At 38.6% G+C, this 14,499-nt stretch overlaps 1 protein-coding gene across 16 annotated transcripts in view; it reads left to right on the top strand.

Annotated features, from left to right (window-relative positions):
- STK38 (serine/threonine kinase 38) overlaps window positions 1-14,499 on the top strand; it is a 38,478-nt gene that overhangs the window by 21,613 nt on the left and 2,366 nt on the right. For all 16 annotated transcript variants that reach the window (XM_007483789.3, XM_056818137.1, XM_007483794.3 and 13 more), the window contains 7 exons: window positions 1,375-1,529; window positions 5,153-5,255; window positions 8,083-8,144; window positions 9,710-9,827; window positions 11,357-11,480; window positions 12,486-12,581; window positions 13,748-13,842. In XM_007483789.3, the coding sequence (XP_007483851.1) occupies window positions 1,375-1,529; window positions 5,153-5,255; window positions 8,083-8,144; window positions 9,710-9,827; window positions 11,357-11,480; window positions 12,486-12,581; window positions 13,748-13,842 (753 nt within the window). The remainder of the gene's footprint in view (window positions 1-1,374; window positions 1,530-5,152; window positions 5,256-8,082; window positions 8,145-9,709; window positions 9,828-11,356; window positions 11,481-12,485; window positions 12,582-13,747; window positions 13,843-14,499) is intronic.

The following is a 14,499-nucleotide window of genomic DNA, read 5'->3' as shown; positions in this document are numbered from 1 at the left end:
AATTCAAATCCAAGGTCTTTTTTTCCCCCTTTATCATTGCCTCTTTTGCTATAATAATCACATATGAATTCTGTATTGTGTATTTCATCTCTTACTCCTAGCTTTAAATGTACTTCTGTGCATATATTCCTAATTTTTGCTTTATTCTAACTCCTGATTTTGGGTCAGAGTTTCTTTTTGTCTTTTTGTTTGTGAAAAAGAAAGAAATAACAAAACTTTGACTTCACAGAAACTTAAAGGAAGTTACCTTTTGACTGGTAAAAATTTGAAAATTGTTTTCAAAATATTGTAGCCACTGTAACCTTCTGCACCTTTAATATTCCTTTTCATGAAACTGAAAACTAGATGAACCTGATAAGTGTTAAATGTGTGCTTATGGAACCATTTTTAAAAAAAATTCCAAAATGCTGTTGATTATTATCATTCATTTTTAATTTTGTCAACTAACATTTATGTGAGTACCTACTCTTGTGTTTTTTTTTATTTGTTTGGTGTCCCAATTCAGTATTGTGAACAAAAATTAGAATAGCCTTAGAAATGTAAGAATGTTCCTATGTTTACCTGATATTTTAGAAGCTCTTTGTATATCTTTTGTGGAAGTGCTATTTAATGCTGAGTGTGTGCACACGGGTGTGTGTGTGTGTGTGTCTGTGTCTGTGTCTGTGTGTCTGTGTGTGTGTCTTTAAATATGAATAAAAATGTGGTCTTAGAGTATACTAAGAATAAAAGAGAATAGATACTCTATTCTGGACCTCATTCAAGATCCCAAACAAGATATCTGACAAGAAAAATTTAATATCTCATGAAAGTTACAAGAAATTCTTTTAGTACTCTAAAACAGAATTCTACCCCTATGAACAAAATTAGTCAATTTGATTACAGAAGCTATTTGCATTTTGGCATGTTTTCTTTTTTTCTTTAAATCTTTTGAGCTCCTTACCATCTCCACTCTAAGCTTAGAGTGCAAATAAATTTTGGAGCACAGAAAACGACTAGTTATTCTAGCTGTATGACTGTAGAACAGACTAACAAAGAGTTCATCTTAACATAGCCATTTGTGGTTAACCCATCATGTTGCCTATATTCTGTATTCAGTCCCCACAACAACCCTCTGAAGTGGGTAGTGTTTCATTGCTCCCATTTTGCAGATGAGGAAACAGATCGATGTTTAGAGAGAGGAGTGCCTTGCTCAGACTCACAGAACTAGTATGAAGCTGAGCCAAGATTTGACCCCTGATCACCTGGCCCCAAGCCCAGGGCTCCTCTCATTATACTACCCTCCTCTAGAAGTAACAGGAGAAAAAGTTCGATGACCAAGGACTTAATCATTTTTTGTTTTTGTGTGTGTGTGTTTGCTTTATGTCTTGTTTCCAGGTGACATGATGACCTTATTGATGAAAAAAGATACTTTAACTGAAGAGGAGACTCAGTTCTACATAGCAGAAACAGTGTTAGCAATAGACTCAATTCATCAACTTGGATTTATCCATAGAGACATCAAACCAGACAACCTCCTCTTGGATAGTAAGGTATCAAAGAATCATGCCAGTTAACTATGCTTTAACAGTAATACTAGTTATAGTAATTAAGATTACTTGAAGATAACTTGTTAACTCTTTCCACTCTTCTTTTTTTTAATCCTTGGTTCTAAGACAGAAGAATGGTAAGGACTAGGCATTGGGGGTTAAGTGACTTGCTAGAAAGTGTATGGGGCCAGTTTTGAACCCAGAATCTCTTGTTTCAAGGCCTATTTCTCTATATCCATTGAGCCACCTCAATGCCCCCTCTCCACTCTTAAAAGGGTATGTCTGTACATTTTACATAGGTTGAAGGATATTGGGGGGGGGGGGGTAACTCTTATTATCTGTCTTAGAATCAATACTAAGTATTGATTCCAAGGCAGAAGAACAGTAAGGACTGGACAACTGGGGTTAAATGACTTGCCCAGAATCACGCCTCCAGGAAATGTCCAAAGGCCTAATTTGAGCCGAGGACCACTTATCTCTAGGCCTGGCTCTCTATCCACTGAGCCACCTAGCTGCTCCTGGGGGGGGGAGGGGAATATATATATACACACACACACATATATATTTGTATTTGTGTGTGTGTTTTAAAAACTCTTATCTTCTGCTTTGAATTGATGTCACATATAGGTTCAAAGGCAGAAGAGTGGTATGAGTTAGGCAATTGGGATTAGGTAACTTTCCCAAGGTGACACAGCTAGTCTCTGGTTAGATTTGAACCCAGAACCTCTCAACTCTAGGCTTGGCTCTGAATTTGCTGAACCACCCCCTTTGAATATAGTTTTAAAGAATAGAGGCCATTCCTGATTTTGGCAAATTACTTTCTGAGAGTTCCAAATGATAACATATCCCCTGATTAGGTATTATTAACTCTTCAGTAACATCTCATCTATCCAGAATCACAATTAAGATGAGAAGTAAATCTTTTTCTTTTTTAATTCATTTATTTATTTTGGAAATTTTATTTAGTCAATTTAGAACATTATTCCTTGGTTACAAGAATCATATTATTTCCCTCCCTCCCCTCCCCCCACCCATCACCTAGCCAACGCACAATTCCATTGGGTATTACATGTGTCCTTGATCAGAGCCTATTTCCATGTTGTTGGTGTTTGCACTAGGATGATTATTTAGACTCTACATCCCCAACTATATCCCCTCTACCCATGTATTCAAGCAGTTGTTTTTCTTCTGTATTTCTACTCCCACAGTTTTTCCTCTGAATGTGGATAGTGTTCTGAGAAGTAAATCTTAAAGGCCTCGGGGCTTCCAGAATAGATGTCTCAAAGTCCGTGCATAAAAAATACATGTACTTTCTCAACTCACAGCAAAATCTTCAGGCACTTGCTCACATAGTATTTGGTCTTAAGCCATGTACAGTTCCCAGAGGCTTAATTATCTGGATTCCAACACCCATGGCAGTTGTGAAGAAGTAAATCCAAAAAGGAGAAAGGCTGGTACCTATAAACATGAAGATAATAGTGAAAAGTGACAACTAAAAGTCTGACAACAATAAGAGAGAAAAACCAAATAACACCATGAAAAGCAGATCCAAGACCTCACAAAGAGCGGTCTGGGGCCATTTGGTGTAGGGACAAATGTCAACAGCTCCTGAGGGTTTGGGGAAATTACATTTTGGTGTAATATTCCTAATGTTGACCAAGATTCATCAAGAAAAGATTTAAGTTAGGTTCATTATGCTCTTTTAAGATGGCATAAGTGAAGCTCATGATCAGAAGTTTTGGTTAAGCTAACATTTTGGTTCTTATTAGGCCTGGAAATTTTGGCTATCAAAAATAACTCATTTTCTAAAGGTTCCAGAGATCCATGATTTTACTATAATGGTGTTTACCCTGTCCTGACACATTGGAAAGTATAGAGAATAGGCAGGATAATATAATATCTGTTTGTTGACATAGGCTCATAATTAGGTTGTTTATCTGAAAGCATAATTTTACTATGAGGGAAAATTGTGTTTTTGTTTTTGTTTTTAATTGACCATAGATTTCTACAGTTAACAGAATTTACATTTGATTATTTAAGTAATTTTTTGAGCAAAATGGTTTTCTTTTTGACACCATGGAAATACTATGCTATTCTATTCCCAACTATACCTTTAACCTTGCTGGATGTCTGGAAAAGTCACTTTTGCTTTTCTGGGCCTCAGTTTTCTCATCTATTAAATGGCTTTTAAAGTCCATTCCAGCTCTGACATTCTCTGATTCTGTAAAATCCATTTTTAACTGAATGAATTTTAATGCCTTTTTACCTAGCCCCTTCCCTTGGCCTACTTTAAACCTAGTCACCGTGCTGAGTTGAGCCCAGGGTGCTCTTTATAAGTTAGACTCTGTTGTCTAGAGCAGATAGATTGAAATTGAGACAGCTGGGGCTAAAAATAATGCAGGTATTAGATGGAGGGAAGACTATTAAGTGTAAGTCTCTTCTTTATCTTGAACACAGTGGTTTGGACATCAGTTGAAAGCCTGGACTTTTAATACTCACTACAGAATCAAGTTGTAGGGTTAGATAATATAATAAAATCAGAATATGGTAAAGTTCTGCATTCCGACAACTAGTTTACAAGTTTAGATAGGGAGATTTAAACCTTCCTTTAGAATTTTATATGCACTTAAAATTATAGGCTTCCCTGCAGTTCAAGGCTTGAAAAGTATGGTTTTTCTTGTTTAATTTTTAAAATTTAACTTAATTGAAATTCCATCTTAGAATTAATACTATGTATTGGTTCCAAGGCAGAAGAGGCATAAGGGCTAGGCAATGGGGGTTAAGTGACTTGTCCAGGGTCACACAGCAAGGAAGTGCCTGAAACCAGATTTTAGTGCAGGACTTCCTGCTCAATCCAGTGAGCTATCCAGCTGCCCCCTGAAAATCGACCTTTATAAATTGAATTCTCTTCCCTGATCTGTAGAACAAGATTAATTAACCAGTCTTAAGAAAGAGAATTTAGAAATCCACATTTAAAATTTTTTGCTTACATGTAATTTAGGGGGAGGGAAATGGAAAAAGGAAACAAAAATCCGGATTAAAAACCTGGCCCCTAAATGACCTGTTTTATCTACTTCACCACATGAGAACACAGAAAGCTGTTTTTGGTGAAAGTGTGCAACTTACCCCAGATGTTCATGGCCCCTTGATTAACCAGGCAAGGTTTTCCAGCTCTGTTCCCTAGGAAGTTAATTCTGTTTGAATATTAGGAAATCTTGAAGATACAGATACAGAAGAAGATACAGAATTCTTTAGAAGTTAGATTTGTTTTTTAAATCACCACATATCAGGGGGGGAGAGAGAGAGAGAGAGGGAAGGGCAGCTAGGTGACTCAGTGGATTGAAAACCAATCCTAGAAACAGGAAGTCCTGGGTTCAAATATAACTTCAGACACTATAGAGCGTGGGGCATGTCCTTTAACTCCACTTGCTTAACCCTTCTGTGTTGGAGCCAAAGCCTAGTACTGATACTAAGACAGAAGATAAGGGTTAAAAAACAAATCACCACACAAAAAACAAATCACCACACGTTCACTCTGGAGATATTGTAGGCACCATGGGTATAGGTCATTTTCTGCTGCTTATTCTTATTTCTGGTCTTCATTTGCCTTGTTGTTTACTCCCTAGGGCCATGTGAAGCTTTCTGACTTTGGCCTCTGCACAGGACTAAAGAAAGCTCATAGGACAGAATTTTATAGGAACTTGAATCACAGTCTCCCCAGTGACTTCAGTAAGTTTCTAAGACCGTGGAAGAGCTGTTCCTTGGGAGTTAAAATAAGTTGGATAAGGTGAAAAGGTCAAATTTGTTGTGTTATCTTGGTGTGTGTGTACTCACGACAATGAAGCATTTTTTCAGGTTTAGGTTTTGAAATATGCTGCAGTTTGGAACCTGGAAATCAGTTTGACATAGATGACATGTGAGACAGCTGAGCATGGGGTTATAAACTCTTTTCTGCTATTCCCTGTTGCACCTTGATCAAATAACTCAGTGTGCCTAGGCCAGTGTCTTCATCTACAAAGTGAGGAGATCAGATCAGATGACCTGAGGCCCTTTCCAGCCTTAACACTATAATCTGTAAATGTACAAGACAGGTGGGTCCTTGAGAAATATCTTGGCTTAGGCACCTTTCAGATTACTGGTGATGACTGTGGGTGAAAACAAGAACACTGTAGGAAAATCAGGTGACTGACTCTCAGTTTCACCATAGATCTTTCAGCCTAAGCGGTAAACATTTTAACTTGATCAAGTAAAGTCAGCACGCATTTATTAAGCACCTGCCCTGTGCCAGACATTCCGCTTAGTGCTGAAGATCAAGTACAAAAGGAGAAAGCCCAGTACCTATAAATACAAAGATAATAGTGAAAAGTGTCAACTAAAAGTCTGACAACAATAGAAAGAAAAAACATGAAAAGCAGATCCAAGAACTCCAAAGGCCAAAAACAAGCCCTCCTATAATTCTCAGAGGGTAATGGGAAAGATAGCCTGCCAGTAGCTATTATTAAAGTACTCTTCCTCTGAAATCATAAGTACTTCAATTATGGACCTCTCCTGTGAGTGGATATGTTCCCTTCACATTTTATAATAAAATTTCACACATTTAAAAAATAAGGCTGATACAGTGGTTCTGAGTCTTTTTAAAATGTGACTATTTTAGATAAAATGTCTGAGTTATGAATAGACACTAGTAAGTAAAAGACAAGTTAACTTTTTTAAACCCTTACCTTCCCTATTAGAATCAATACTAGGTATTGGCTCCACACAGAAGAGGGGTAAAGACTAAGCAATGGGGGGTGGTGGGTGGAGGGGGGTTCCAAGTAACTTGCCCAGGGTCACACAGCTAGGAAGTGTCTAAGGTCATATTTGAACCCAGGACCCCCTGTCTCTGGGCCTGTCTCTCAATCCACTGAGCCACCCAGCTGCCCCCCCCCCCCAAGTTAACCTTTAAAGATTGTTTTTGCCATTGTAGTCTTATTTCCATACTTCTCATGATATAGACAGGCCCCCCTGAGTTCTCTTCATAATTAATATTCTTCCCTTAACAACCCTAGGAGATAGGTACTGTTATTATCCTCATTTTACAAAGATAAGGAAATTGAGGCAAAACATAGGTTAAGTGACTTGCCCAGGGTCATACAGCTAATATGGATAAATATTTTTGGATGGATGTTAAATGGAAAAAAAAAATTTAACTCCTGCATCCGGAAGTTTTGTTTGTTTTTCTTACTATTCTTTGTCTTTTATTTTCTTTTCTCTTTGATCTTCTTTTGCTCATTAAACATTTATTAAATACTTTCTGTGTGCGGAGCACTGGGCTGAGGGATTCAAAACCTGGGTAACTCAAACCCTGCCCTAATGAATTTTACAGCGTAGACCAGATGGTGAACCTTTTAGAAATGGAGTGCCAAGCCCTGCCCCCCAGCCCAAGTGCTGGGGCCCCACTTTTCCCTCTTTACCCCACACAGGGGAGGGAGGAAGCTTTCCCATTGGGGTACTGGGCTGAGGGGGTAGGGAAAGTGAGGAATGTCTTCAGAGAGTGTAGAGAGGGGGAGGGGAGTGGCCTGAACATTGTTCCCTTCCAGCTCTGCCACCTGTGAGCCCTGTGCACTCCCATTGTGCTGCTGGGCAGAGGGGTGGGCGGTGGGCGGAAAAAAATGCCATCAGGTGTCCTGGAGGTAGGATGGGGGGAGCAGCTCTGCCTGAGCCCCTCTGCCTTTCTAGTAAGGTCGGGAAGAGGATCTGTGGGGTGGCAGCCATCCTTGGCACCTGAGCCAATCGCCATCACTGGCCTAGACTTTTGTAGATACATTTAATGTATCTTTACTTTTCAAGCCCTTAGTTAGTTTGTTTTTTTTTTTTAACCAGTTTTGCCAGGTTTTCCTTCTCCATAAATGAAACCCTGAGAATTTTCTAGGGAGAAAAAAAATTACTTAAAATTTGTATTTGTTCAGCATTTCTGCAATATGTAGCTAGCCATGTAACTCATGGCCACATGAACTAGAGTGCAATAATTAATGCTAATGAAATGAAATAATTAAACCTTATACATTTAGGAACTTTGATTCTATTGATATTTGATTATCTATTGGCCTATTAAATCATTTTTTCCCCATTAATTTACCTTTTTACACATGTCCTTCCTCTCCTACCCTTCTTGCCTGAGGATCATACAGGGCAAATTCAGGAAGAGGCTAGTCAACCACTTATTCAGGATTTTGTAGAAGGAATTCTTACTTATGGGAGGGGCTTGGACTAGGTAACCTCTAAGAAATAGTGCATGGCAAATAAAGTTTCTTTATTTCTTTCCATACTCTATTTATGTATATATATCCACATTATATATATCTGAGTTATTGCAAATTCTGAATTAGCGAATTTGCATTTCAGAGAATCTAAATTTTACAACCTGTCATCAAAAAAAAGATTAGGATTTACATAGAGATGAGTCAGGGTAGCAAAAACGTGCTGCTAGTCAGAGTATTCCTTGAAGAATCTCAAAACTAAAAGTAGGACAGAACTGTCTGAATCTTCATTCATGCTTATTTTCTCCTTCCTCTAGCTTTCCAGAACATGAATTCCAAAAGGAAAGCAGAAACTTGGAAAAGAAATAGACGCCAGCTAGTAAGTAATCTTCAGGAACTGTGGTTTGATGAATGCAAAAGAAGCACTGGGAATTCCTTACCTGAGGCTATGTTCACAGTGGAAAACATAAACAAGTTGAAGAAGGATTTTGATAAATTTTCAAGTTGGTCGATGTTTAGAATTTTGAGGTTAGCTGTTGGCTGCCCTCTGCACAGTGCCAGACTGGCTGAGGGCTGGGAAATCTGTATTCTCACTTTAGTCATCATGGTGGTTGAAAAGGCAGTATTATTTACTTTCACTAAACTTAAATACCTCCAAAGTAAAAATGTTAGTTTAGTGGCTTAAAGTTAAATCTGGTCTTCAAAAGCAAAGCTTTAAGTGCTGCTCACATTTTAAGAAACTCAGTAGCTGCTTGGAGAGGGATGAACTAAAATTCATTTCTGACTTCTCTGGACATTAAGGTGTATGTGTTGGGAGGATTAAAGCTGGGTATAATACCTATTCTCCTTTCTCTAGTGAACTCTAGACCTTCTTTAAATAGCCAAACTCTTTTTAACTGACTAAAAATCTGTAACTCAGCCATGGATTTAAGGAGGATAAATGTCAGACAGATTCTGCTAAGAGGTGCCTTTATTTCTCATCATAGAGTTTGCAAAAACTAAATAGTTCCTGCCATTTCGGCTGACTAGAAGTTTATTTTATATCTAACAGGATGAGGAAGCCCCCCATAAAATCTTTTCTTAAAAAAATAATTTTGTTTTTCCACCACCTTCATTTCCAAATATGACTCTCTCTTCCCAGATTCTTGTAACAAGTAATAAAGGGGGGGGGGGGAGAAATAATAGTTCAGGAAAGTTAACTAGCACATAAGTGAACCTGTGCATGTTATGTTCTATACCCAGTGGCTCCCCTTCTCTCATTTCCTTAAATACCATGGAAACTCAAAATACCATAAGATGTAAAGCTGGAAGGGGCCTCCAAGGCCATCTAGTCCAACCTCATCCTTTTCAGGCAAAGAAACTCAAATCCAAGGAAATCAAGTAAGTTGCCCAAACTGACACAGGTACCAGTAAGAGGGCTTTGAATCCAGATTCTCCAACTCTAGCTAGATGGCCCAGTGAATAGAGCACTGGGCCTGGAGTCAAGAACACCTGAATTCAAATCTGGCCTCAGATATTTACTAGGTGGGTGACCCTGGGCAAATCACTTAATCCTATATGCCTCAGTGTCCTCATCTATAAAATGAGCTGGAGAAGGAAATGGCAGAACACTCCAGTATCTGCCAAGAAAACCCCAAATGGGGTCACAAAGAGTTGGACAAAACTAAAAATGACTGAACAGCAACCTCCAATCCCAGAACGAGGTTTCTTTCCACTGTACTATGTCTTTTCACTTTCACCAAGAGTCCTTTGGATTTAGTAAATTACGAGGTTTTAGCCATATTTGAGAATACTTTTATTGTAGTAACAATCCTGTATTAATGATATTTAAAAAAAAAAAAAACTTGAGATGAAGACATGTGGGACCCTGTGTCTAGCTTAGGATGACAATGATGGATATGTTTACCCTCTGCATTTTCCTCTGACATTTGGTAAATATTTCAGGCCTTCTCCACAGTGGGCACTCCAGATTACATTGCTCCTGAAGTCTTTATGCAAACTGGATACAATAAGCTCTGTGATTGGTGGTCTCTTGGGGTTATCATGTATGAAATGCTCATTGGTAAGTTACATACTATCTGAGGACCTGATTCTATCTAACCCAAGAAGATCCTGCAATTACCATAGAATCAGTTATCTTTTGGGGAGAGTTTAGGAGCTCCTTTTGCAGGCATTCCACATGAACAGTATTTCCTTTGGTTCTAGTGGTAAAGACTCCTATTAACTTCTCAAATTGAGATTTAAATCTAGGTTGTAGTCAATTCATGTTCGTGGGCTGTTTTTTTGGTTTTTTTTTTTACCCCTTACCTTCTGTCTTAGTTATCAGTTCCAAGGCAGAAGAGCAGTAAAGGGCTAGGCACTGGGGGTTAAGTGACTTGCCCAGGGCCTCACAGCTAGGAAGTATCTGAGGCCAGGTGTGAACCCAGGACCTCCCATCTTTGAGTCTAGCTCTCTATCCATTGAGCCACCTTGCTACCCCTTGCTTATTTGATTATTATCTTATTGGTTGCTTTTGGACATCACATTATTTCTGAATCTCTTTTTTTCAATCATTTCGTTTCCCTACTCTTCTCAGTCAATGAAATTTATGGAACATTCACTTTCTGCAGAGGAATATATTAGATATTCTTCTACTTAGCCCTTCTCTCTTTGCATTCACTTGCCCACTCTGTTACACACACACACACACACACACACACATTTTAATTGCCTATTTGGGAGTGCACACATCTATGCAATTGTCTGGGTCTAGGCTGGGTATGTCCACAAACTTAATAGGTCCTGGATGAAGGTGGAGGTTTACAGATGCAGTCTTTTGAATGAGGACCGGTATCTTTCTGTGAATAGTTAGGCATCTGGGTGAGGGTGTATATGCATGAGGTGGACATGTAAAGGAGTAATAGGCAGTGAATGAATGAGGCATGCTTTTGTCCATGTCCTTGTCAGTGTCTTCAGACTGAGAAAAGAAGACCAGTCTTAGACCTTTGCTGCTTTCTTCCCAGGTCTGCTCAAGTTCTTTGATTCTATTTCCATCGAAGAATGGCCCCATCTGGAGTGTTGTCTTAGTACTGTTTCATTTCTGCTTTAGTAGTTTTGGTTCCTCTGCTTTGAGCCAATTACTTCCCTCTTTCTTCTCTCACCCTAAGCCTTTGTCTGGCATCTCTCTACCCGCATCAAAGACAGAAGTGTTATTAAGTTCAGAAAATGAAATGATTCCCTAGACTTTTTCAGTCTCAATAGGAACTCTCTCTGCCATTGCAAGATACATTGGTGAAATAGTAAGTTTAGAGATTGATTTTAGCAGTTAAGGAAGATAATTATAATTTGTCAGTTTGGAAAAATATCAAAACTGCATGACCTTAATCTTTTTTTTTTTTAAACCCTTCCCTTCTGACTTGGAATCAAGATTGTATTTGGTTCCAAGGCAGAAGAGCAGTAAGAGCTAGGCAATGGGAGTTAAGTCAGTTGCCCAAGGTCACACATCTAGAAAGTGTCTGAGGCCAGGTTTAAACCCAGGACTTCTTATCTCTAGGCCTGGCTCTCAATCCACTTGCTGCACCCCTGACCCTCATATTCTTTCTCTTGTTTCAGGTTACCCTCCTTTCTGTTCTGAAACTCCTCAAGAAACCTACAAGAAAGTGATGAATTGGAAAGAAACACTGACTTTTCCTCCAGAAGTTCCAATCTCTGAGAAAGCTAAGGATCTTATTTTAAGGTACGCATCAGAAAGAACTCTGCTGAGCCTTTGGTGCTAAGTGATCAAATTGCAAGTTTAACATTTAACCTTTTCTTTTAAAGAAGAAAAAAATTAAAAAATTTTTTTTTCTTTCTAATAAGGACAGCATAATATAGTGGCTAGAGACTTGTTTTCTGAGTCAGGAAGATCTTGGTTTAAGTCCTACCTCTGACATGTACTGGTTTTGTGACCCTGGGTAAGTCACTTAACCCAGCAACTCTCTTAAGACTAAAAGTTTCACTGCAGAGGCTGATTTGCTTTGGCAGAGGAAGTTAGTTCATTGGGAGTTCCTTGTGTCAATTAAACAGCTTTGTTCCAGACTTTTACATATGTATATGCATAGGTGTACAGTAGGACCTTGTTTTATGCAACCAAGGTTTTCCAAGACCCTTCACATAAATTGAAAATCACACATAATAGTGAACCCCATTATTTAGTGAGTATTTTTTATCCAAACATACCTAGGTACATTATGACTTTTCTTTAAGCTTCTCAGGGCTACCAGCATCACTACTCTTATAGTTTGGGGCCATTATTAATCACTAAATAGCTTTAATGAGATAAAGAGAAGCACCGATCTGACACAGACATGATTTATTACAAGTGAGAACTCTGGACAAACCCTAATGCAGGAGCTAATGTTTGGTATAAAATCATGTAATGACTCCACTGGTGCTTCTGGTGGGAATGAGTGTGATTGTGTGAACTGCTATGAGACTATACTCCCCTTGGGAAAATGGCACAGGTTTAGTTCCTAATTAAAGTTTTTTTAATTTTAAGTATTTTTTTTGAATGCCAATCACATAGACCTGAATTCATGTGTATTGTTTGCCAAAACCTGGTCCTACTTTGTCTATAAATGCATATAAACACATACACATATAAGCATACATATATACCCATACACATATAAACAAACATGTATATATGCATACATATGTACGAGAGAATGGGAGATTGTTTATAGGCCTTTTTCCTTTCTAGATTCTGTTGTGAATGGGAACATAGAATTGGAGCCCCTGGAGTTGAAGAAATTAAGAGTAATCCTTTTTTTGAAGGAGTTGACTGGGAACATATCAGGTAATACTGTTGAAAACCATTTATTCAGAGTGCCTTTTTAGAAAGTTTTGCTTATTTGGAAACCTAACTTGCTTCGTTGCCAAGTTTGGTACATGAAGAAATCATTTGGAAAATCCTATATTTACAATCCTGCAAAGATTGGAAGCTGCCAGGCATTCCTAATATCTACATCCTATATGATTATGTTTAAGGAAAAACTGTTAGTAGACTTTGGTTTCTTATTTTACTATAAGATCTGACTCAGAAGATCATTGTTCTTGCTTGGAGCTAAGCAGTCACTGTTTTGCTTCACACATAATGTTCAACAAATGTTGGGCTTATTCAAAATTTGGAGGAGAAAAATTGTTTTGGAAATTGAGATATACCAGTAGGGCCAAGTGATGCAAAGTCAGTGTTGACCCTACGGCATATCTGAGCAAAAGGACAAAAAGCAGAGGGAGAAAGAAAAGAGGAAATAAAGATATCTGAGATCATAGGGGGAGGGTAGAGTACTGTGCACAGTAACTTGAGATGCCCAGGCCCTCCGTGGCTGTTCAGCATTGAACAAACTTGGTGTTGAACAGGGCATTGGGTATTAGGCTTGCTCCAGCCCCCTTGCCAGTCCTCTAGGCCAAGCCCTGGCATCTCAGCTGTCAGTAGTTCTTGATGATTCAGGGCTAGCTTTACCAGGTCTGTGGTTTTCTTTTTCCTTCCTGTGGCCTTCTTTTTAGATATCTCACATCTAGAAGGTGGACAAGAAAAGAGGCAAGGTGAACCGCAGACTTGCCTATTATATCCTTTCCTAGGAGACTTAGTAAAAGGGAGAGGAGATTGAAATGTCTAGTGTGTTTTGGGCTTCCTTTACCCTCTCTTGCCTTGCCCTGTCTTGCCCACAACCACGGAAGATTAAGGATTATCCATGTTTGTTTTACTTAGGTGGAACTCATTCCCTACCCTGCCTTGATTAGTCTTCACAGGCCTAGTAGATAAAGGAAATGAATGCCACCTTCAGGATCTGCCTTTCTTGTGGTCTAGACTAAAGCATTAACTTGAGAAAATAATTGTTCTTGCTTAGACCTAAGCAGTGCCAATAATACCTTTATCAAAGGAATGAAGCTCAATCTGATTGAAATCACCCCTGCAAGGACTACTTTTAGGAATTCTTGGTGTGTGTCTATTCTTTGCAGGGAGAGACCAGCTGCAATATCAATTGAGATAAGAAGCATTGATGACACCTCAAACTTTGATGAATTTCCCGAATCTGATATTCTTAAGCCCACAGGTAACAACACTCTTGACTTTCTGTTTAGTTTCTTTTTTCCAACAGTTACCATAGCATTCCCCCAGGTTTGAAATAATCACACCATGAGGGTGCACAGCAGAGCTAAAGTGCTTTTTAATTCTTACTAAGTGGTATTTCCTTCAGCATCAAGCTGCATCAAGAGGGATATTGAAGGGGGAAGGTGTGGTCTAGTCCAGAGGTATCAAGCAGATGTATATACCGAGTCCACCCTAATGCAACCAAACCAAATTAAATTGTAATTGAGAAATGTTCAACAAAATAAATAGAAAATACTATAGAACACAGATAACGTTAATCTGTGGTTTTCTAAGTCAGTATGCAACCATGGGGATCTTTCTGTACAATTTAGCCAGCCCCTATTTCTATTTGAATTTGATCTCACTTGGTCTAGTCAAAAAAGAATATGGGATCTGAAATTCGGGCTAGGGTTTGAAGATTGGCTCTGTTATCTATATGGTCTTGGGACCTCTTTCCTTATTTGTAAAATGAAAGGGTTAAGACAAATAATTTCAAAGGACCTTTCAAGCTCTAAACCCTAGTATTTTTATGACACGAAGTTAATAAAATTCCCATATTCATACATCTCAGTCAGCCCCTTTAAGTCTACCTTCATGGCCCAATTTGTTTGCTTAAAAA

Source organism: Monodelphis domestica, chromosome 2 (assembly GCF_027887165.1).
Source record: "Monodelphis domestica isolate mMonDom1 chromosome 2, mMonDom1.pri, whole genome shotgun sequence".
NCBI classification, from domain to species: Eukaryota; Metazoa; Chordata; class Mammalia; order Didelphimorphia; family Didelphidae; genus Monodelphis; species Monodelphis domestica.
This window is presented reverse-complemented; position numbering and strand designations above follow the sequence as displayed.